Genomic DNA, 25,135 nt, shown 5'->3' with positions numbered 1-25,135 from the left:
CCAGACCAGCTTAAGAGAAAGGCCTCTGGCTTAAATATGGAGGACTTAACTACCAGAAATAGATTGCTCCCAAGATTCTACTACTTAGGTTATTATGCACATGGTTTCTCCAAACTCTGGACATAATCCTTTGCCAAGCAACGCATGTACTGTCTGGATGCACAGTAAGGCTTAAGAGATTCTGTCCCCAGATAAGGACAAGTCACCTTGAGAGTGACCTTGTCCCTCAACATCAGGGGCCCCAGCCTCTCCTGGACAGAACAGGCCTGGCTGATACGGACCACTCCAGGGACACCCAGAGGTGGCTCAGACCACACAGCACTCTAGCAGTCTGTGCTCACAGGCCAGCTTCCTCAGTGGGCCCCCTAGGCACCAGATAGGGCTGTGCATGGTCAGGTACATCAGATGCCAGGGAGGTGGGAGCTTATGCTTTGCCCAACTGAGGGCCAAGTGAGTGGTATGCCACGCTCCCATCTCTTGTTCCTGTACCTCCCCACGGTCATAGCCTTCTCTTCCGCGAGGCCTCAACTCAAGGCCTTCACCACACCTGAGTAGCTACCACAACCAATCTAGAGGTGGCATGACACAGCTCTAATGGGTCTGTTAATTCAGCTTAGGGCCAGTGGATAAAGAGAAACTCCTTTATTCTTAGGAAAATATTTGTTTACCCACTTTAAGATTTTTTTTAAAAAAAAGCACACACACATTTTAACATCCCTGAAATTTGGATGCATCTTATACGCTCTGGCCTTCTATGATCACAATCAAATAACGAGTTCTCTTTCACTTAGAGGTACAGAAATCAGTGATGTCTTCTTAATCAACCCGACAGCCATCTTGGAGGTGACAAAATGTGGTGTGTGAAACACACTAGATGCTACTGAAAGAAGTAAAATTCCCCATAAAGACTCCCTGCCTTCCTGGAGTGGAGATGGTAGAGCATGGCTCCAGGACACACAAGTCAGAGACCCCCACAGGGAATTCATGGCCTCTCTGCAGGAGATAATGGAAAATACCCCAGGGTGGCTGTGAAACCAGGGACAGGAGTTGCTGACCTGTCCATTAGCGGTCTGAACTGTCTATGCTGGGGTCAGCACCCGAAAACCCCAGTGGACACTTCATTACCGAAGTGCCCCTCTTTCCTGGGGATGGAACTGCAGCTCACAGAAAGGAAATGGCGGAGGCCCTCTGCGGAGGAATAGTGGCGGCAACAAGGCAGGAGGGCGAGAGCCTCCCTCAAGTGTCAAGGTTGTGGCCGCTCTCTGGGCACTTACCCGGTAAGAGCTTCTGGAGAAGAAGGCAGGTGAAGACATGGGAACAAGCACATGATTAAAAGGAAATAAACCATTAAAAAAAAAAGTTCACACCCATTCTTGGTACTTGGGAATTAAAGCTAAGGAAGCCTCTCCATTACAAAAACCTTCAAGAGGTGGTTTGAGAGAGAAAAAGAGGCTCACACTGAGGTTAGTCGACAAACCCAACATTGAGCTGGCTCCTTCAGGAGGACTGGGGAGGGTCCTGGCTGCCAAACCAATTTACAGCTCCCGTGGCTCTGCGGGTTCAGGACAGCCTAACTTCTCAGTTACCCACCAGTCTTATGCTGTGCCCCGACTTTCTACAGGCCAGCAGGGACACGGAGTTGAAGAGCATTACTACTGCAGAAGGAGCAGAGGGAGGGGCAGACCAGCAGCCTTTGCCCAGCATACAAAGGGAGCACCCCCACCCCGTCCTCTAAGTGAGGAACATCCAAGACCCTCCTACCTCCCGAATGATCTGCTTCTGCTTCCACGGTCCATCCATCCTCATTCCCCAAGTCTGATAGCTCCCCCTTCAGTACCCCATTGCTGAAGGGCACAGTACTTTCTGGCAGCGGTGGGGAAATGGTCTGGCCCCTGGGGCTTGAGTTGGTGTCTGTACACAAGTCTTCAAGCCCCGAAGTGCTGACGGAATCTGAGCACTGCTCAGAGGCCACTGAAGGGACATCCTGGCTGTTGTCAGAAGTACAGGTGATGCATCCAGCATTTCCCACCAGGACACTTGCTTCATCTGGAGACTCTCCCTGAGGCAGAGCTGGCGACGGGCTGGGGGCCAGGGAGATGTGGTGTGCAGAGTTCTTTGGCTTCCTATCCTTAGTGGGGCTGGACAAAGGGCTGCTCAGGCAGCTCATGTAGGTCTTTGGTGATGGCAGGTCCTCTGTGGGCAGGTCTGGCAAGGGGAGGGCAGGGTCTGACTGGCCAGAGATCGCCACCGCCTCTGCCACTGCCTCCGTCACTGTCTCCGCCACCTTCACTGCCTCCACTACCTCCACAGTGGCTGGAGTGGGCTCAGCAGCATCTTGCCCCAGGGCAGTTTTCTGGCAGACTGGCACACAGCTCTCCTCCTTCTGCCCTTGCAATTGACCAGCTGAAGCCTGATGCACCCGACCTGCAATCCTGCCCATGGTGGTGGCCAGCACCTCTTCAGTTGCCTCCAAGATCACTCTAGAGATGATCTGGTAAGCAGCCTGCTCAATCTTCTCATCTTGCTCCACAACCTCCTCTTTGCCCAGCTCTCCCATGCTGTCTGCATCGCAGGCTCTGCTGCTGACCCGAGGTGCCAGCAGCTCATCATTCTCCATCAGCTCTGTGTGAGCCGATTCGATGAGGCTGCTCAGCAGCTTCCCCGCTGCATCCTCCTCCACCTGTGGTGGGCTGCCCTTCCCCTTCTCCCCTGCTCCTCCCAAGGGAGCTGGGCTAGGCGCCTTGCTGATCTCCGATTCAGAGTCATGCTCCTGGAACAACACACCCTCTTCCAGCACGTTTTCTCCTAACACTGCATCACCAGTGCCTTCAGCTCCATTTGTTTCTCTTGGCTTCTCTTGGAGGGCTGCAGCTTGGCCCTGCCAGCTCAGTCCTCCTGTCCCATTGAATGGGGACTCTTGCTTGCACACCTCAGCCGCTTCGTGGGGGAAAGGAACACCCTTTGGGGCTGGAAGGGGACACTCCAGAGGGATGGACCTGGCTTCATCACCCGTCAGGGCTAGTTCCACCTTTGCGCTGTCATCTCTGAGTGTTCCTCCTGGTCGAAATCTTGGGTCTGTGGTGTTAGGAAGGCTGCCTGAGGACTCTGACCTGCGACAGGTTAAATGTGGCCGCAGCATGGCTGGGGGCTCCATGGGAGGCTTGCTCACAGTAGATGGCTCCTTTTCTGCAGACAGTATGATGCTGGGGGACGTTGCTACTACTGCAGGACAGGGATCCTCCATGGAGAGTGGCTCTTTGATGGCATGGCTAGCCCTCAGCTCCACAGCGCTGGCCTCCACCTGTCTGTCCTGACTGCTAACATGCTTTTTACGAGAAAAAAACCACCACCAGCCAAGGACTGCCAGCATTCCAGGCAATGCCAAGGGGAAAAGTGAACGGAACTGGATGGCCATCCTGGAGGCCTGAAGAAATTATACCTGGAGAGGAGGAGAGAGAGAGAGAGAGAGAGAGAGAGAGAGAGATGCTATGAGAGCCAAGTATGGGGATCCTGATATCACTGCACAAGAAGATAACCAGCTGTTCTCCCTCCCCTTTCCCTGTAAGGTGCATCCCTCCCCCCTGCTCATAAGCACAGCGTGATCCACTAGAGGTGAGTGGGCAGGGAGATACACCCATTTCTGCTCCCTTGTCCATGCATACTTCCTTGAAACAAGATGAGCCTTCTCTTAGACCCAAATCCCTTCCTTCATCACTTCTCAATGCCAAATTCCATGTTCCCCCAAGGGGATCATGTGTTTGGTGTTTTAGTTTTCTAAACTCCCAGAACAGTTATCTATTTAGGTGACTTTGGAGTATTTTTATTTTTTTTGAAAGAGAAAGTGAGTAAGCTTGCAGGGGAGAAGAGAGGGAGAGAGAATCTCAACCAGACTCCCTGCTGAGTACAGAGCCCAAAGTGGAGCTCAATCTCACAACCATGAGATCATGACCTGAGCCAAAATCAAGTCAGACGCTTAACGGACTGAACTACCGAGGTGCCCCAACATTGGAGTATTTTTAAGTACCCGTGAAACCACATGTATATATGTCCCTCACATTACCCACAAAATCATGAGTCAATGAAACAGTAATGCAGCAAGAGAGTGATGGAACAAAGGAGGAGTAAGATTTCTTTATTTTATTTTATTTTATTTTATTTTATTTTATTTTATTTTATTTTATTTTATTTAATCTGAGAGACAGAGAGGGAGACAAGACATAGGCAGAGGGAGAAGCAGGCTCCTCACAGGGAGCCCAATGCGGGACTGGATCCCAGAACCCCGGGATCATGCCCTGAGGCAAAGACAGATGCTCAACCATTGAGCCACCTAGGCATCCCAAGGAGTAAGATTTCAAAAGGATGAGGGGGATGCTCCAGGGTGAGAGACCAGCAAAATAATATACAGTGGCAAGATGATACAGGTCATGCCTGAAGAAGCAAGCGGTTTAGTGGACTCAGTGAGGGTTCTGGGGCCTCATCGTGGAGTCTGAACTTCATCCAGTAGGCAACAGGGAACCATCAGAGGTTTGCACAGCACACACACCAAACTTGTTACTAGTTGATCCTGGGAGTAGGATGAACAGCATATCTAGAGACACAGACGTGGATACCTCAGTCAATTGGATTCAGGCCAGGAGAAATGATAAAGGGCCAGAAGAAGGTAGTTGACACGTAAAGGAGAGAAGAATCTCAGTTTTCTTCATCATAAGATGGGGACACAGCTCATAAAGGATGGTTGGTACAAGATATGTACTAGGTGCTATGCAAAGCTGGGTTAGCTCTCTTTAGAGGTATGTGACAGACTTATTTTAGAATGCTTATAATTCAGTACCTCCCATGCCAGTGAATTTTATTGTCTGAAAAAAATCACATCTTCCTAAAACCAAAAATCCTCCACTGATAAGGTGAATTATACCTTAATTTGGGTTTGTGCTTTATTGTGCTTACTTTGGATTTGTGCCTCCACTGAGAATCACTGCTCTAGGACTCTGCTTCTCAAGGAGCAGTCTATGAACCAGAAGCACTAAGCATCACCTGGGAATCTGCTCAAAATACAGCCCCAGCCCAGATCTACTAAATCACAAGCTGCATTTTAACAAGACCCCCAGGAGATTCACAAACACATTACAGTTAGTAAAGGAACACTGGAAAACATATTCTGCTCCAATGTGAGGGCGTAGAGAAAGCCATAAACCTTCTTGCTAATCTTTGAAAGTGAATCCGTGGGATTGGAAAATATAAAGCACAGCTAAGCAGTGGCCAGGCTCAGAAGATCCTATCAATCCCTCTAGGCAGAAACTTCGATGATGATGATGACTCTCCTTACAACTTCAGATTCAAAGAACCTCACTAGATGCTCTCCCTTTGTATCACTAAATCCTCAACCACGTGGTCTGGAATGTATTGCCAACAGCAAGGTTAAAATAGCTCAAGGTCATCTGGGTGACTCAGTCAATTAAACGTTCTGTTCAATCTCAGCTCAGGTCTCGATCTCAGGATCCTGAGCTCAAGCCCCAAGGTGTGCTCCATGCTGGGTGTGGAGCATGCTTAATATTTAAAAAAAATTAAAAAGCTCAAGGTCAGGGCACCTGGTTGGCTCAGTCAGTGGCACGAGCGACTCTTGATCTTGGGATTGTGAGTTTGAGCCCCTCGTTGGGTGTAGAGATTACTTAAATAAATAAATAAAAACTTAAAAAAAAGAAAGAAAGAAAGCTCAAGGTCATACAGCATAGGACTGGAACTCGGGTTCTACTCCACATTAAGTCTGGAACACACCTACGTGTCTGAGGAAATGAGGCATCATCATATGGGCCAAGGAAAGGGGAAGTTCATATTGCTATAACCTATGACCTAAAAACTCCATACCTGCAATCTTCTCTTTAAAAAAAAAAAAAAAGAACAAATGAGAGTAACTCTGCAAAGGCAAAGGTCTATATAAAGGCTTACTGGGGCATCATTTGAAACAAAATTCTGGGGAATCACTGTTAAATATATTGCAGGATCCATGGACATACCAGTGATCAGGAAGGAAACTGATCTCATGTACAGATGTGGAAAGACTGCCACGACACTGAAAATAAAAACTGTAGACCACCATATGCGGAATGTCTATATCCGCATAATCCTACTGAAAAACTGGGAAGGATACACACCAAGCCTTTCGGTTGTAAGACAGGGAACAGTTTTGCACATTGATTCTGTATCCTACAACCTTACTGACCTCATTTATTAGTTCCAATAGTTTTTTTTTTTTTATCTGCTAATAAAAGATAAAAATCTCTTCCTTTGGGGGAAAGAGATTTTTTAAACCTCTGTCAGCAGTTCTCCAACTTAGTGGCACATTAGCATCATTTGAGAAGCATTTAAAATCCCAAGGCCAAGGTGGCACCCTAATCAATTAAATCAGAATCTCTCAGAGTGAGACCAAGGTACCAGGTTTTTTTGGTTTGCTTTGGGTTTTTTTTTGGGGGGGGGGGGCAGTTGTTTAAGATTTTTCTATTTTTGGGATCCCTGGGTGGCGCAGCGGTTTGGCGCCTGCCTTTGGCCCAGGGCGTGATCCTGGAGACCCGGGATCGAATCCCACGTCGGGCTCCTGGTGCATGGAGGCTGCTTCTCCCTCTGCCTGTGTCTCTGCCTCTCTCTCTCTCTCTCTCTCTCTCTCTCTGTGACTATCATAAAATAAAAAATAAATAAAAATTTTTTTTAAAAAAGTCTTTAAAAAAAAAAAAGATTTTTCTATTTTTAAGGAATCTGTATACCCAACACACTGGGCTCAACCTCACAACCCCAAGACTAAGAGTTGCACGCTCCACTGAGCCAGCCAAGTACCCCTAATTCAAGTGATTCCAATGTACACTCATGTCAGAGAATCACAGTTCTAGAACAATGTGTACACCACCTGAAGAAGTGGTACTTGCTGTATATTCAATGTCTTCCACATAGAAATAAAAATAAAATCTGACAAGGAATAGAGGCTGTGGGGGAAGGGTGCTCTCAGGATAAGGCAGTATGCCTGTGACAAGGCCTACTGTCAGAACAGTGCCCCCCAACAGGTGACATACAACAGTGTGGCTCAGGTCTGAACCAGGTTCTCCTCTTGCCAGTCACTTTAGATTCTGATTCCTCACTAACTACCCAATCTCATTTCAGCAGGGTTTATAGCTAGGATTCCCACAATCTCCTACCAATTCTCTGATCTCAGGAACAAGATTACATGGAATGGGGTAGAGAGGAAGATAAAGAATCCTAGAACTGGGATCCCTGGGTGGCGCAGCGGTTTGGCGCCTGCCTTTGGCCCGGGGCGCGATCCTGGAGACCCGGGATCGAATCCCACGTCGGGCTCCCGGTGCATGGAGCCTGCTTCTCCCTCTGCCTGTGTCTCTGCCCCTCTCTCTCTCTCTCTGTGTGTGACTATCGTAGATAAATTAAAAAAAAAAAAAAAAAAAAAGAATCCTAGAACTTCATTAAGAACCCATAGAGGGCAGTCTCCCTGTTTTACACACAAGGGGCCCAAGACCAACCTCAAATTGAGGTGTGTGTGTGTGTGCGTGCGCGTGTGTGTGTGTGTGTGTGTGTGTGTGTGAAAGGAGGGAGTTGCTACCCAAGATACCAGCTGCCTCTCAAAATAGCTGGGAGCGGCCTCCACGCCTCTGGTACTAGAAGATGATCCTAAGGGTCCAGCAGTCCACCCTCCCCTTCACCTCTGGAGAGTCCAAGAATTGCCTATAAGTCAGAGGCCCACACTCCCAGCCTGGTTTTGGTCCTAGCTGATCCACACATCACCCGGACCCTGGCCCCCTGTGTCACTGCCCCCCGGGCCTCCACCTCATCCATTTCTCAGACCTAGTTCACACTGAACACAGGACCCATCACTGGGGACACAGCACTGCTCTGCAGTTTGCCAGGACACCTCTACCACTCTCCCACCTAAAAATCCTCCCCCTCTCCCCGTCCCACCTGTTCACCAGAGACTCAGGCTCCAAGCCCCTAAACCCACCATCCACAGCCCTCTACAGTCAGCTAATCACACCTCAGGAAACAAGTTTCTATACTATTTCTGAGCCAGATGTCTCCTGCTTTGTGGCACCAGGGCCCCCTAGGACGTGTTTATTAACATGGGTACCCTGAGGCCACATCACCCAACCAAAAGAATACTGTATGCTGCACCTAGGTCCCCAGTGCCCACCACTCTCACTCGGCCTACAGCTTAGGAGCCAGGAGACAGTATCCCCGCTCCTCCAGGGAAAGTGCTTTTCTCTATGAGGACCTACAGGTACAAGAACTGCCCAAGTGAAGTGCTCCCCCAATCTGAGAAAAGAGGTGTAAGGATCCCCAGACAGGGGAAGGCGTGCTTTGTTTTATTCCTTGCTACCTGGGGCCTGTGATTAGAGATATTAGCCATCTCCACCAAGAACAAAGCCAGGAGCCCATATGATCAGCAGCTGCCCCCCACAAAGGAGTCCCGCTGCCTGCAGGCACCTCTCAGGGAGCGCCAGGTGACCAAGCAGTCCCTCACTTCCTTAGCCCTTCACTTCCAAGGGTCTTACCCAGGCAATCTCACCTCAGTTAAAAGACTTCTGGTGAATTAATAAGGTGCCATGTGCCCCACTTTACATGGTCTGATAGGCCTAGACAGGGGCTGTGAGAGGCACCAACCTTTCCTGAATTCACAGACAGGGCCGCCTTCACCTGTGCATATACACATAGGCCCACATGTGCAGGTGTGCACACTTCAGCCTTATAAGGCTCTCTGCTACCTTCCTTCTCTGGAACAGACTCCTGAATTGCTCTCTTTGCCCTGGTTTTTGGTTTTCTGTAAAAAAAAAAAACTGAACTTCTCCAGATCTGAGTGGCATTTAACACCATAGGTCTAAAAGCCTCACACTCACAAGCTAATTGAAGGCAGCCACCTCCCCCAGAGCCTCCCCCCTCCTGAGGCCCCAGACACTCAGGCAAGCCAGAGAAAAGCCTTGGAGAAGGATACAGCACCCTGCCTGAGGGTTGGGGGGGAGGAGACATGGCTATTTTGAATCTGTTGGAATTAAATAGCTGCCTGCTTATTTTTAGCAGGTCCATTTGCCCGGGAATAGATGCACGCTGGCTGGTTGCCCAGTGGTCACACAGAGCTGAAGGCAGGCACGTGCCGTGGCCCCACAAGGCCTTGAGGTTTACCTGCTCTGAGTTCTAAAAGGATTCCTTTCCTTTCTCCCAGAGGAACCTGCAGCTTCTCAGAAAAGCTTACCTCTGGAGAAGTAATGGCCTCACTCCCAGCAGCGATGACCAGCCCAGTTACTGCAGTCTAGAGCCTTCTGCTAAACAAGAAAACAAATTTCTGGGAACAGTACAAACAGTGTTGGTCCCAGTGACTAAGCCCATTTGGCTGCAATTATTGTGGAAAAAAAAAGCTGCATGTAATTAATTGATGGGAAAGTTGATCATAAAAACAAGCACTTAGTAGCCAAGTGGCCATCAAGTCCACTGCGGACTTAGGCCTGGTCAGTGAAGTCACATCCACTCAGCATTCTGAATGGACTTTTCTATACCACCCCATCCTCACACCCCACATCCCTGGCAAGTTGAAATTTGAACATTTCCAATATTCCAGGGTTATGTGTTCACATTACCAAAGACTGGCCCCTGGTGTTCAAGACACTCCATCTCTAGAATGCCCAGGACATCAAGTTGTTCAGGGGCTTTTCCCCCTGAAGGGGGTCTTCAAAGGACAGGAACAGCTAACATGATCCAGGACCTAAAGCCCAGTATTTGCTACCACTGCATTCAGAGAACAGCAGGCTATGGGCCAGGTCAAGGTCCCCCCTCCCTTTTTCCATCCCATCCCCTCAACCCGCCCCACCAGTTTACTGAAGGAAGACCACAGAGGTCTGTGCAAGACCACAGAAGGGCCTCTTAGTTTCATAGGATGCTTTTACCTGACTCCTCATCAGGTTGAGGTTACGCACATATGTTCACTCACGTAATAATTCACACATAAATACGCTTAAGTTGCTGCAAGAAAAAGATTCTGTCCACCAGAAGCTCACAATGTGTACTGAATAATCTGTGTGTCTCTCACACACAGACCTGCACCAAACTGAGCCCAATATCAGAAGTAGGCAACAGAACCCAACTGCCTCAAAGGCACCAAGAATTTGCTCAGGTTGCAATGGTGGGTTAAAGACGTAAATTAAGGTTCTAAACCCAAGATGCCTTTGCGGGTGGAAGGGAGCAGCAAGTCCCAGACCAGAACAAGTCCTGGGAGTGAAGCTGAAGAGCTGGTAGGAGGCCAGATAAAAGGAGTTTGACCTTTACTGTCAAGGCAATGGGAACAAGTGGCAGCAACTGAAACATAGCCAAAGCAGAGCAGGTCACAAGAGGCAAAGGCCAGGGTGATCTCCAAGTGGCGACTACAGTCCAATATTGGCAACTACTTAGTCACAGGGGGCTAACTTGAAATGTGACCAGTGAAACTGAGAAACTGAATTTATATTTTATTTAATATTAATTGAAATAGCTACATAATGCTGGTGGCTACCTAAAGGATAGTATAGTCCTAGAGGGCCTTCCCAGCAGACCAGAAACAAACATAAGAGCTCGATAAATGCTGTGACAGCCAAAGCCTACCTTGTTGGGTGGTATCTGGTGCTGCCACTGAGGGTGGGGGATGGTGGTAAGCTGGGCAATTCACCCTCAGCATGGCTGGGGCCCAGGAATCAGAGTGCTGGAGCCATGCCTCAGGGACGTTGGTCTCAGCCCAGCCCTGATGTTCAAACAGTTGTTACCTTCATCCATAGGGGGCCTGTGTGGGCTGTGACTCATGTTGGCACCCTAAAGATTCCAAATTAGCTCACAATGGGGCTGTGAAGTCCTCCCCAAACTATCCCCACATCCTTCATTGTGATGGCCCCACAGAGCAGCCAGGTGAGGCACTGTGGCCAGCCCATCCCCACTCCCTGTTCTAGGTAGATCAGCTGTCCAAAAGTCACAGAACGCTTCCCAGGCTCTTCTCCAAGAGACTGAGGGCTTAACCCAGTACCATCAGGGTGTGAGTACCTGCTCAGTGAAGTCTTCTCCAGGCAAAATGGAGACCCAGAGTCCAATCCCAGGAGCTCCAGGTAAGAAGAACCAGAAACAAAAAATCCCATCTCTGGACATGGTCTCAAATTAAGAATTGTTTCTCCTCTAATTCAATTACAAATTAAACTTCCAGTTTGGAAAACTTGGTAAAAAAGAGAACCCCCACACAAAGGTGAAATGCCCAGTCTCCCTTGTTCTGCTGACCAAACACTGGGCAGGTCCAGTCTCATTAAGTTATAAAGAACAAGGCTGGGGGGGTGAGGGGTGGGAATCAGCATTTTCTACAAAGGTCTTCCCATTGCTTCAGTTAGGGAGTAGGAATGAGGTTTTCAAAAACCTTAATAAAAACCATGTCACATCCATCCCCAGCTCTTGGCAACCACATTGTTTTACCAGTAAATTCTGACAAATTTCTGAGGATAGTGATAAAGCAGGTACCAGGGAAGTGTTTCTAGGTACACAGAGTTTCTGTCCATGACCACAGAACACTACTCAAGACTGCCCAAAAGATAGGAAGTTGTGCTCTGTCAAAAAGCTTACCCAAAAAAGCTAATAAAGGTGACACATGCCTTCAGGAGAAATTAGAAAAGATGGTGTGAGGCAAGCAGCCCTTCACACCATCACCTCAGGTGGGCAGATGAACAGGTGAGATGCTGATTTTCCAAATGGCAGATGGTAGAATATGACCAACCCAAAAGTCACATAAAGGCCTAATGTCATTCCTATCCAACAAATACTTATGGACACCTACAGGGTACAAAGCACAGCAGGACACAGAAATGAATCAGAACGTACTTTCGAGGCACTTTCAAGTCTCACAGTTTCTTTCTTTTTTTTTTTAAGATTTTATTCATTTATTCATCAGAAACAGAGAGAGAGAGGCAGAGACACAAGCAGAGGGAGAAGCAGACTCCATGCAGGGAGCTCGATGTGGGACTCAATCCTGGAACTGCAGGATCTCGCCCTGAGCCGAAGGCAGATGCCTAACCACTGAGCCACCCATGTGTCCCAATCAGTTTCTTTTTGGGGGAAAAAAAAAAAAATGACCTTCCTCAATGGGCTGCTGGGGCCACCCTTAGCCATTGACCAACTGACAATTTTGGTCCAAGAGTCAGGCAAGTATCCTGGATGGGATGGGGGACAAACAGGAATTAGGCTGCCAGTTTCCACAGATTAGAATGTTCTAATGTCCTGGGATGGAAGAGGAGAGGTTACTAGCCTGAATGCCAGCACTGTGAGAGCTAAGAGGGCTTCAGTTATCCCATTCAATATGCACTTTCATTCCGCACCCATTTTTCTCACTACCTAATGCCCAAATCCAGATCTCCTCTCATTTAAACTATTTCATAAAGTGAAGCCAGATCTTCTGCTGGCATGGTGAAAGGGATGTGAGCACCCCACTGTCTTTGCTAACTTTCCACCAACCTTCTCATCTTTGGCACACCCCAAATTCATGCCTTCAAAAGGACTTGTCCTTGTGCATGAGTTAGCTTGCTTCTTGTCAGCTACCCTCCCCCACTTTTTCTCAGCAAGCTACTGAACGATGGGCTCCATCAAGACAAGGGAGCAAACCAAGAAAGGATGGGGCACCCTTCCACAAAGCAACACAAAAGAAAAGAAGACTGGATTCCCAGGATGAAGGGGAAGCAGGGACAGGGACAGGGATGCTTCCCAGAAGCAACATGAACAGCTGAGAATCTGCTGTATTTAAGTCCAAAGAGGTACTCCGACAGCAGTGGCCAAGGTGCAGTGAAGAGCTGGAGATCAAGTAAAACACAGAAAACAAAATTGAACACAGGAAATTAACTAGGAGAGGAAAGGAAGGGGGTGGGGGACACAAGAAAGGAAATATGGAAAACCAAGGACTTTGTGCCCATAAGCAATATTTATATCATAATGTATACTCTGAACAGAAACTTGACAGAAGTTGTGCTAACTCTATACCAAGATGAGGGGAGAAAAAAATGTGTAGGAATGAGTCAAGACCTTACTTTCCAGAGTAGAAAAACAAACCAGATTTTAAAAAAGGAAGAAAGGAAAGCAAGGAAAAGCATCCCACTTACAGATATAAATGGCAGGGAGGACAGCCTATTAGAATTGAGGGCAGCTGCCTCTAGACAAGAGGACAGGTCAGGGAGCACCTAAGGGTAAAGGGCTGTTCTTTCAAACCTCGTGTACAGTCAAAGTTAAATCTTCCTACCAGTAATGCTTTGATAGAACAAAAAATACATTCTTAACTATTAAATAGCAAGAGATGCTCTATCACCACAGAGCTTTGGGATTCTTATTAACCAGTATAATATGTAGTGAATGTCAACTCATCTACGAACAAACTTGTAATGCTTTATTTTCCCCATAATTGATGCCAAATCTGATTCAGGGCCCCTCAATCACCTTGCTGACAAAACCGTAGTAATCACAAAGAACAGGGGCTTATTAATGGTAAGACCCTTTCGAGCCAAGGCACCAGGTCTCCCCATCCCACTGAGGTCTAACCAGCAGGACCCCTCAAGGCTAGTCATTTAACATAGATTTTAATTCCCACTGTAAGCCAGGTTCCACGGGAGAGGGGGCTGAAGGAGGCGGTGGAAAGAGCCCTCAGAAAGCAAAGGCCGCAGGCGGGGTAGGGAGTCACATTTCAGAGACGACCCTGAAGATACAGCAACCCAATGGCATAAACCTGAAGCCTCCCTCAAAGGCGTTCAGAAAACTGAACTTAGGCACCCCTTGTACGCAATGAATTCACTATATTCCTGTGCATCTGGAAGGGTCCTAGTTATCACTCAGTCATGTTCTGTGTTCTGCAATTTAGATGAAGAACCCAGGTTGAGAAGAGCTGGGTAAACTGTGCCTGGAAGAGAGGCAGCTTCAGACAGAATGGTCAGGAACGCCTCTCTGAAGAGGTGGCAGCAGAGCTTGAACAGTGAGGAGCACCCGTGCCAAGATCTGGGAGGACAGGGAAAGGAGAGGGGGAGAAAGTTCCAGGCAGGGAGAACATGTGCCAAAGTACTAAGGCAGGAACAAACTTGGCTGACTCAAGCGACAGCAAGAAGGGGAGGTGAAGATGAGGTCGAAGGGCTGCTGCCAGAGAAACTACTCCCCACCATCACCCAGCTGAAGCTGTGCTGAAGGTCAAGGACCCAGGACAGGTTCACCGAACTTCCTCCACAGGAGAACAGACTTGCCCAAAGAGCCAAGGGGCTGTAGTTTCTTTTTTCTTTTTTTAATTTTTTGAGTGATGCAGTTTTGAATTTTATTTTTAAAATTTTATTTATTTAGGAACACCTGGGTGGCTCAGTGGTTGAGCCAGGTCCTTTGGTTCAGGTCATGATCCTGGAGTCCCGGGATCGAGTCCCATTATCGGGCTCCCTGCAGGGAGCCTGCTTCTTCCCCTGCCTCGGTCTCTGCCTCTCTCTGAGTACCAATCATGAATAAAATATTTTAAAAAATAAAAACTAAAAATTAAATAAAATAAAAATTTTATTTATTTAAGTAATCTCTATACCCAACATGAAGCTGGAACTCAACCTTGAGATCAAGTTGCATGCTCTTCCAACTGAGCCAGCCAGGTGCCCCTGTAGTTTATTAACAGAAGCAAATTCTAGAATCTATGTCAGAAATAGAGTGCTTCTCTGGCTGGTAGCTCAATGGGTACACACTACAAGAACCCAATAGGGGCTCACTTTCTACTTGGGAGTTCTCAGCAAATGCATTTGCCAGGAAGCCCTCGGGTCACACCACTCAATAGCCTTGGAGCCACTGGAGGTCCCTACCTAGCCTCCCCTGCCCCCCACCCTCTCAGATGAATCTGTTCTAAGAAGGCAGTCCAGCCCTGGGGAGCAGATGGGAATGGAGGCATGTGCGTGTGAACACACACACACACACACACACACACACACACACACACACCCCTCGCTACTTCTTTGAATCAGACTTTGCAAAAACAACCTCGGTCTCCAGCCAACATAAACCATAGGCAACAGAGGGCCTTATATGGCTTGAAGGTTTCTTAATCAGAAAAAGATAAGATGGGCTGGAGTTACAGGAAAGGGGGAAGAGGAAAAAGAGGGGAGAAGACAGGACAGTGGTGAGGAGCAGAATTCATCAAACTCTTTCATCACATCTCTCCAGCTTCCATGACTCCCCAGGAGCAATTCCTGGTGAGGGGCATGGCTCGGCCACCTTTCATTTTTGTTTTGGTTTTTAAGCCAGAGGATGCCAGTAAATCAGGCTGCCAACAGAGCCAGTTTTACACAGTTTTTAGTGTCTGTGTGGAAGCCTGCTCTTGGGGTTCCTGGGCTGCCTGTGTCACAGGCCTGCCTGGCCCAGGAGGCAGGACCAGGCCTCTGCCACAGATCCAAAACAGAAAAGGAAGCCCCAGGGACCTCTTAGGCAGTCACTGCACGCCACCCCCCCCAACACATACCCCATGATAGTTTCTTTTTTTTTTTTTAAGATTTTTTTTTTTTTCTGTGAGAGACAGAGAGAGAGACAGAGACAGAGACAGACACACAGGCAGAGGGAGAAGCAGGCTCCATGCAGGGAGCCCGATGCGGGACTCAATCCCGGGTCTCCAGGATCAAGCCCTGGGCTGAAGGCGGCGCTAAACTGCTGAGCCACCCAGGCTGCCCCCCATGATAAGCTTCTAGGGTGACTTTATTCTCCTTCCTCCCCTGACAGAGAGATAGGAGCAGCGTCTGCACCAGGACCTGCTTGTATGCTGAAACCACATGTACTTGGCCTTCCTAAAGGATGCCACCTGCTAAAAATAGGACACAGCACAAGCTTGGCTGGGTGGGCCTCACCAAAGTCAAAGGACAAAGCAAGGAGGTTATTCTCAGCACTGCCTTTTCTCATCAGAGCTACAAGGCACATCAGGGTGCAGGCCTCCTTCCAAGGCAAGTCACTCCTCCTCTCTCTTTGGAGGGACAGGAAGGAGGTCTATGGAAGACTGAACCAGCGTTCAGATCCATTGTCCCAGGCCAAGGCCAGAGGAGAAGGGGCGGGGTGGCAGGGCAGCATGCTGAGGGCTGGGCTTGAACAGATCCCGGGCCTCCTCCCATACAGACAGAGCAGGCTTCTCCCAGGCGACAGCCGATTGAGGGCTGGGGGATGGGTCTCATGACCTCCATGTGAGGTCTGACAGCCCACATTATTATGTGCCAAGGAATGAGGGACCTGAGGTTGTCTTTTCAACCAGGTGACTGAGCTACACCAGAGTGTGCAGAGCAGTTTCCAGGCTCTAAGGCCCAGCTGCCTAGCCTCCAAAGCTCTAAGTCAGTCATTCTTTGTGCAGCTCAAAGCACTGGACAGTTGCATAATCTGGAACTAAAACATGACTTTGGAAAGACAAGAGTGTTAAGAGTACGATCCTGAACTTCGGTTTCCCATCCGATGGAAACATCCTGTAAAATGGATTATGAATACCTCTCTCACCTGGACTGTAATGAGGCTGAAATGACTCAAGACACCAAAGAGCCTGACTCTATTTGTGGGGTACATCATTTTAATCTTTTAAAAACCCAGTTTCCTCTTCCGGATGAGGATGGAAGGATAACAGAGCAGTTAAGTAAGAAACCGCCTCTAAGCAGGCAGCTAGAGAGAACCCTCATCTTAGTACAAAGCAGCTCAGCAAACAGGGGTAACGTTAGCTTCCTCAGGGCCTCAGCTCCCTCACACGCAAATGAGAAATACTTTACCACATAGGGTTAAGATAAAATGAGTTAACACAGTTGACTCTTGAACACGGATTTGAATTGCATGGGTCCACTTGTGTGTGGATTTGGGGATATAGTACGTGACTGTAAATGTTTTCTCTTAGGATTTTCTTAACATTTTTCTCTCTAGCTTACTTCTTTTTAAGACTACAGTACAGAATACACATAACATGCAAAATCTGTGTTCATCGACTACTATGTTCAAGTAAGTCTTCTCCTCGGCAGTAGGCTATTAATAGTTCAGTTTCTGAGGAGTCAAAAATTATACGTGGATTTTTTTTTTACTGCATGGGCTGGAGTGGAGGGGTTAAGGGTTGGTGCCCCTAACCCTCACATCATTCAAGTGTTTGGAAAAAACCCTCCTAAGGTGCCAGGTATACAGTAGATGCTTAACAGGTACTTGTTATGCAGCCTATGCTGGCTGGTCCACAAAAAGGCAGCTCTCACATTATATGCCAAAGGTCAGTCTAGCAGGGTTCAAACTAGGCATGCCCAAGACTAGCTAAAAAGGTATCTGGAAATAAAGCTCACTCCCCATAGCTAACCCCACACCAACACTTCTGGAACCCCACTGTGGCCCAACTCTCTCCATTGCCTTCTGTAAAAACAGGCCTCCTAACACCCCAATGGACTGGAGGGGTAGAATCAAAAGGATGCTTGTTTGTAAGGTGTCTGCAAATCTGGTTCAGCATTGGTCCCACAGTGGGATTGTGCAGGAAATCATCAGGTGAGTGAGTGAAGGACCAAGTAGCAAATCTGCTGACATCTGAAGACCAAGGACAATGAGAACAGCCCTTAGACAACCAGCAAGGACCTTAGTTTCTCAAACCAAAACAGTTTTCCAAGGGCTTAACATCTGTCCTCCTACTTCGTGCTCCCATTTCCCAACTCTTCACCACACTCCTCTCTGAACCATTTCATAATTGATCACTCCCTTCCAAACTGGCAGACCAGCATTTGCTTCTTAACATGCCATGGATAGTGCTGATAAATAATTTGTCACCAAAGCTGTTGGATTTGTGGACTATAAAGGACTAAACCCAAACATGTGATGCGTTACAAGGTGAGGCAATTAAGCTTTAACAGTTGGACCAGAGCTAAGACCAGTGCTATCCAACTAGAACCTTCTGTGATGGTGAAAATGTTGCAGGCCTGCAGTGTCCAGTAGTGGCGATGTGAAGATACTGAGGACTTGAAAGGAGACTAAAGTCACCAAGAAATGGATTTTTTAAAAAGATTTTATTTATTCATGAGAGACACAGAGGGAGAGGGGCAGAGACACAGGCAGAGGCAGAAGCAGGCTCCATGCAGGAAGCCTGATGTGGGACTCAATCCCGGGACCCCAGGATCACGCCCTGAGCCAAAAGGAGACGGTCAACCACTGAGCCACCCAGGCATCCCAGGAATGGATTTTTAAATCGTATTTAATGCTTAAAAGTTTAAATTGAAACAGATTCACATGACTAGTTGCCACCCTACAGGACAAGGCAATTCTAGACTGTCTCCTCTAAGGATAGATTAAGGAGGTAAGAATAGAGATACAATAAAAAATAAAATAAAATAAGGGGCACCTGATTGGCTTAGTCAGAGGAACATGTGACTCTTGATCCCAGGGTCGTGAGTTCGAGCCCCATGTTGAATGTAGCGATTACTTAAATAAATAAAAAAATTTTAAAAATATTTAGCACAGTAGCATCTTAGAGCTAAGAGAACTGGAGATGCACTTAAAACAGTGGACTGTGGCACTTTTTTAAGTCTTTGACTTACACTATCCACAGAGCCATGCTTCCTAGCCCAAACACACCCCTCCCCATATACAACCCTGCAGATAATTCCACCTTGCAGCAGCCCAGAGACACTTTAAGGAGCAGAATCTGAATACTCTTGATTGATGCTGACCAACCCTCCTTTTTACCAGCTGAAGAAACAGACCCCAAAAGGGTTTAGAACTACTGCTAGGTTTCAGCCCTGAAAGCTGTACTCCCATCTTTACCCCTTAAGCCAGGGCTCTACCCAGCTAAACCGGTGTTGAAACAAGCCTCATGAGCCCTCAGCACTGTGCATTTTTACTTTTCATAATTCACCTGGGGTTCTGCTTTGTTCCTAAATACATGGGTCTCAGTAACACCAGGCTGAGTGAAGGCAGCCAGCCAGTATTACCAGATGGGGACAGAGTGTTTACTATCGACTGCTGCAAACAACAAACTGAACTGTAGAAATATCCAAATGGCCAGGATTCAGACAGAATCAAGACCATTTAGAACCATTTAGGAGGAGGAAAAGAAAGTTAAAGGAAAGGACACCCTGAAAGCTACTTATTACTGAAAGCCAGTCTTCAAAATGCTACATGGTAACACACACTCCTTCACTGCAACAATCTGCTTAGAAAGCAACAGAAAGATTAGGAGAAAAGCCCACGGATTTGACTATTCCTTGGTTCTTCTCACAACAGAGGATCTAGTTTAAGTGCAAAGCCACACTTGTCAGTTTCTCTGCCCCTCAATTTGTATTTATATTAGCCATTGAAACAATCTCGATTGACCTCCAGCATCACCCTCCTCAACAGTTGAAGTGTGAGGATTAAAGGATCAGAGAGGTGTTTGCTTGTAACTCTCCCAGCACAAGACAGTAACTGTCAAGGAAAAGGTATCCTCTAAATTATAGCTCCCACATTCCCACCAGCTACCTCTCCAGCCAGACTCTGTCCCACTCAAAACGTTGTCATGGATCCTGTTTTCCACAGCCCAAGTATAAAATCAGGTATCAGAGCCAGCAGGGCTGCTCCATGGAGTGCCATATACAATGGGTACTTAATGTTAAATGATCATAAAGGTGAAACCCTGCATGAGGCACTACACCAGAAAGGGTTTTGGATAAAAGAACTTGCCTCAGAAAGCCAAGTTTAGGATTTAAATACATCCCACTCAGATTAGCAACTCAAACAGTAGGAGAGGATTTCAGTGGGACAAGAGGCCCAGAGGACCCCTGCCTCCCCAGAGCAGAGGAAAATAGAATGGCAAACAGAAAGTCTTAAACCATACACAAAATTGTTGACCTCCTCAAAACAGCACAACAGACCAAGCTACACAGAGAGGTCCTCTCATTCCAGACTCACAGAGAAGATTAGACAGGAGTGGCCTGGGGAGAATAGGCTGGTAGGCACCAGCTGGCCAGGCACATGAGGTGCCCATCCCTCAAAATCCTGAAACGTGCACTCGACCAAATCATGTTGCCATAGGCTAGAGCCAGGAGGCTGGTAGCACAGTGTGGGGAAAACAATTTGTTTTCCTTCCAACTAAGTTTCCAGGTCAGAGGTTAGGGGGAGGGGTATTTTTAATAAAATCCAAATCACTCAAGTCATTCAAGAGAAACTTAACGTTAATCTCAGAGATTCTTTAGGAGGAGAAAAAAAGCAACACTTGAACAGCCATCATGAACCAGGCACAGTGCCCAGTCTAAAATATTATCTCAATCTGTCTTTAGGATGAGAGGGGAACACTGTAAAGACTAAAACTAGCCTTCACCCACAAACAATGGCTATGGCCAGGCCTGGGTCCAACACCCATGAATAAAACAAGTTGCTTTAAAATACTGATGCTCAACATTCTTATACTGGAGCCACATCCACTTGGCGCCTGAGCACTTTGACAACAGACACCTATGTGCTCACCCAGGAGTGGCCGAGCATGATGCACATCCTAGAAACAGCTGGAAGGAGGAACAGATATTCATACAAAAGGCTCCAGCAACTTGGAGATGTCTCACTCAAGGGCTTAGATGAGATCAGTTCTCTGCAAATTTTAGACCATTACCTAGCAATGTGCATGACAACACAGCCAGTTTAATCCAGGTAGGCACAAAAGTTTCAGAGCTTTGTATATCTTTAGGATCAAAAGGCCCTCTTCTATCCTAGAACCACATTTCATCTGAGAATAGACCCAAGAATTACTACCCAGAACCCACAAAACTAGTTAAGAGATGAAAGAAGTTAAAGTTCAATACAAGTCAAAAGGCTCCCCAAACACAGCCTCACGTGCTTCCAGTGCTCAGAAAGTTTTTTTTTTCCTGGTTTTATTTATTCTTTAGCAATCTCTATACAACACGGAACTTGAACTCACAACCCCCAGATCAAAACTCCCATGCTCTACCCACTAAGCCAGCCAGGGGCCCCTCAGAAAGTCTTAAATAATCAGCAGATGAACAACGTGAATGCCAGAAACAGAAAAAAATCTAATAAATGATCAAATCATGCTCATGCCACCCTCTACTCATTTCAAAGATGCTCCGTGCCTTTAAGAGCAAAGGGGATGGGTGGTGCTTACTAAGAGTCCAAGCTTTGCTTTCTGAATAGTTAAAAAAAAAACACACACACAATTTGGGAAGGACTCGGTTTACAAGAGCACAGAAAGGTTACTAGTTACCAGAATTACCAGCTTTTTGTGAATGGTCTTCCTTGATCAGTAACGGTGACAAAGGAGGGGGCGGGGGGATAGCAAGCCAACAGATACAACCTTACCAGGGTCCAGCAGCCCAGATTTCCCTGCAGGAGATACATTTAAACACAAAGTAACCTGCACATCTGTAGGGAAAAGATAGCCGGCTTAACCTAATTGCTCTGCCCGAACCGCTACCCGGCTTGAGCGGCCTGCCTCACACCTGGAGTGGAGAGCACCGGGTTTCTGTTAGCGGCGGCCCTAGAGGCGGAAGGCACCCGCCAACCTGGGCATCTCTGCAGGAGAGGAAGATCTCGAAATGCCCAGAGCTTCCAGCAGTCCAGGTCGGTTCAGCACCGCCCACCACCAACAGCGCCTTTCCCTGCCTAAGCCTCCCTGGCGGGGGGGGGGGGGGGGGGGGGGGGGGGTGAGGACAGGGAGGCGCTGCACCCTAGGGCACAGTGTAACTGATGAAAGCCTGCCCCCGAGGCGTTCGGACCACAGTCTTCCCAGGCACCTTTTGACCCAATAACTCCGAAACTAGCGTAGTCCCCCCCCTCCCGTCCACGGCCTAGGCGGGGGTGCGCGCCGGGTGTGACACGTGACCCACGCGCCCCCGGGCATGAAGTCAGGGGCACACGGGGCAAGACAGCCTCCACCTCGCCCGACAGCCGGGAAGGAGCTGCAAACGCTAATCCTCTGGGGAGGCCACCAAGCCTTTGACCTCAGGACCCTAACTCGGTGCAACAGATCCCTGCCCCCAGACAGAGTTCCAAGCACCACCGCGTCCTAGCCGCACCCTCCGGGTTCCGCACACCCAGCCCTTTCCAGCTCTGCCGCACTCAACTCCCGGGGGCTAGGCTACCTGCACGGGGGCGCCACGCCGGGCCGGGTGGGGGGCGACCCGGCGCGAGCTCGGGGGGCCCAAAAGTTGGGTGAGCTCCCTGAAATGAGCAATCCCACCCTAGCCCTTCGGGAGGAGGAAAGGGGTGCCCGGGGCCCCGGGGCGCCTCCTGGCCCTGCCCACAGCCCGCCCCGCCGCCGCCCTCCCGGCTCAGACTTGGGTACACACGACCTTTGAAAAGTAAACGCGTGTGGGGCTGGGCGACCTTGGGTGGGACGCGCTCGGGTCTGTCCCCCGGGCGGGTGCGCGCGCCCCGGGAAAGTTAAGCGGCACAGGGCGCCCCGGGCGCCGCGTCCTGGCCGCCCCCCGCCGCCCCCGCCGGGGCGCGCCAGCCGGGCCCAGGCGGCCGCAGACCACGGCCCCAGCCGCGCTCCCGCGACCTGTCAGCGGCGGAGGGCGAGGGGAAGGGCCTGCGCGTGACAGCAGGCGGCGGGCCGGGGCCCCTCGGCGCGCGCGGCGTCGGCAGCCTCCGGCCTCCGGGGCACCCGGAGCGCGCGTCCCCGCCACACCTGCACCGGGGCTCCCCTGCGCCCCACGGCGCCGTCCCGGGGCCCGGCAGCTGGTGCTCGGGCCGGCCGCCCCGCAGCCCCCAACTCACCAGGTGCTCGGCGACAGTCGGGATGCAGCGTCCTCGCCCGCCGCCGCCGCCGCCGCCGCCGCCCCCCCCCCACCCCGGGCCCAGCCGCCCAGCCCGCTGCGCCGCGGCCGCTCCCCCACGTGCTTGCCCAGGCCGGAGGAACACAGAGACATTAAGTACTGAGGACGCGCAGCTACGTGCCCGCCGCGCGCGACGCAAGGCCCCGCCCCGCCCGCTGCCCCCGCCCCGCCCCGCGCACCTGCGCGTGCGCGCCGCCCGCGCTGCTCCCAGCTGCGCCAGAGAGGGCGCGGTCTCGAGCGCTCCGCCGACATCCCGCGGCCGCCGCCCGCAGCCGGGCCTCGCTCGGGCTCTCGCGAGAGGCCCTGAGATCTCGGCGGGGCGGGGGGAGGGGCCTGGCTGGAGCCCGCGGGCGTCGCGGAGCCTGCGAGGTCCAGCGCGGGCCCCCCCCCCCGCCGGGCTCGGTGCGGTCTGCGGGGGTCACACCGTCCGCCCGCCTTGTCGCGGGCAGCCCCCCGGAAAAGAGCAGGCGGGCCGCGAGGGCTCCCCCGGAGCTGCCAGGACTTGTAACGCTTAATCAGGCGGCCGTTAATAATTGCTCCATTAATGACTGCATCATAGAGGAGTACCCGCCACGGCTCAAATGCAACTTTTATTTATTTTTTAAGATTATTTATTTATTCATAAGAGACGCAGAGACATAGGCAGAGGGAGAAGCAGGCTTCTCTCAGGGATCCTGGACAACCCCTCCCCCCCTCCCCAGGTCATGCCCTGAGCAGAAGGCAGATGCTCAACTCCTGAGCCACTCAGGTGTCCCTGCAGCAATGCAACTTTTTTTTTTTTTTTTTTTTTTTTTTTTTGCCTATTTTCACATTCAGTGAGGTATCGAATTGAAAGGTGGGTTTGAGGTTTGGAAGAAATCCTGAGAAGAGAGGTGGTCACCATGAGTCACTAACTGCCCGCGTGGAGGAGGAGAACATAAATTGCGGACAGTGGACAGGATGGGGTCGTAGCGGGCCAGGCCTGTTCTGTCTTAAGAAACGGGGACGCTAAGTAAACATTTGGGTGAAATACAGAAAAGAGATCGCGCCAAACACTAACCGCGACTTGGGAAAAATGCTTCATCCTCCTTAGTGATTAAAATGCAATTTTTTTATTTTTTTTTATTTATTTATGATAGTCACAGAGAGAGAGAGAGAGAGGCAGAGACATAGGCAGAGGGAGAGGGAGAAGAAGGCTCCATGCACCGGGAGCCCGACGTGGGATTCGATCCCAGGTCTCCAGGATCGCCCTGGGCCAAAGGCAGGCGCTAAACCGCTGCACCACCCAGGGATCCCTTAAAATGCAAATTTAAGTGACAATGAGATACCTTTTACCAGTTGAGTTTTAAGTATAAAGTCATGTATACATATGAATTCCAATCGCACGCTGTGATTAGTGCTCTGAAGGAAACAAAGAAGAAGCTGAAATAGGCAAGAAATAGCAAGGTTCTCTGGTTCCAAAAGTCAGAAGATCCCAAAAGTCAAACTTAAACTGAAACCTAGCGGATGAGGAAGAGCCAGCCTTGCAAATAGTATTTGGGAATAAGGACTGGGAAGTATTCTCAGCAGAAGCAATAACATAGGCAAAAGGAAGAAGCAGCTTCTGGCGAACTAGAAGATCATGGTGGGTGGAATATAATGGGGGTTAGGGGCAGTGCTGGGAAGAAGGTTGCAGACAGGGGGAAGAGGATGCTGGTGAGAGGGTAAAGAGAACTAGACCGCCTTATAAACTATAGCAAAAATAGGATTTTATTCTACTCTGCTCAGCCCCAAAGCCAAGCATGCTTCTACCTCAGGACCTTTGCACTTGCTATTCCCTCTGACTGGAATATTCTTCAGAACTCTGCAGAGTTGACGCACCTCTTTCAAGTCCTTTGCTCAATGGTCATCTTTGATGTCTCAGTGAAACTTTCCTGGTCTCCGTATTTAAATTGTAATCACACACAGACACTTCTCTGTCCCTCACCCCTTCTTTTTTTTTTTTTTTTCATAGCACTTATCATTATCTAAATTCTATATAATTCATTTATTCACAAGAAGAGACATTGGGGGCATGGCACATGGAGGGCACTCAGTAAAAAAGATGTTTAGTGAATGAATGGGAAGCCATTAAAAAAAGGTTAAGGAGAGAATAATACTAGGGGCGCCTGGTGGCTCAGTCAGTTAAGCATCTGACTCTTGATCTCAGCTCAGGTCTTGATCTCAGTCAGGGTCATGAGTTCAAGCCCTGCATTGAGTGTGAAACCTACTTTAAAAAAAAAAAAAAAAAAAAAAAGCAGAGCAGCCCAGGTGGCCCAGCGGTTTAGCGCCGCCTTTAGTCCAGGTCATGATCCTGGAGACCTGGGATCGAGGGCTTCCTGCGTGGAGCCTGC

At 49.2% G+C, this 25,135-nt stretch overlaps 1 protein-coding gene across 4 annotated transcripts in view; it reads right to left on the bottom strand.

Moving 5' to 3' along the window:
* The window catches only part of AKAP1 (A-kinase anchoring protein 1), a 37,101-nt gene extending 14,006 nt beyond the window's left edge, over positions 1-23,095 (bottom strand). The window contains exons 1-3 of one of the 4 annotated variants that reach the window (XM_072747542.1): positions 22,726-22,795; positions 9,242-9,311; positions 1,762-3,439 (exon numbers count right to left, since the gene is read on the bottom strand). In XM_072747542.1, coding sequence (XP_072603643.1) covers positions 1,762-3,415 — 1,654 coding nt within the window. In that variant the 5' untranslated portion in view covers positions 3,416-3,439; positions 9,242-9,311; positions 22,726-22,795. Of the gene's footprint in view, positions 1-1,761; positions 3,440-9,241; positions 9,312-22,725; positions 22,856-22,963 lie in introns of those variants that run through there. The other 3 variants (XM_072747543.1, XM_072747541.1, XM_072747540.1) reach the window with 3 other exon arrangements.
* Positions 23,096-25,135: the final 2,040 nt, after the last annotated feature.

Source organism: Vulpes vulpes, chromosome 2 (genome assembly GCF_048418805.1).
Source record: "Vulpes vulpes isolate BD-2025 chromosome 2, VulVul3, whole genome shotgun sequence".
In the NCBI taxonomy this organism is placed as follows: Eukaryota; Metazoa; Chordata; class Mammalia; order Carnivora; family Canidae; genus Vulpes; species Vulpes vulpes.
Note: the sequence above shows the minus strand (reverse complement) of the source record. Positions and strands in the feature narration are given on the sequence as shown.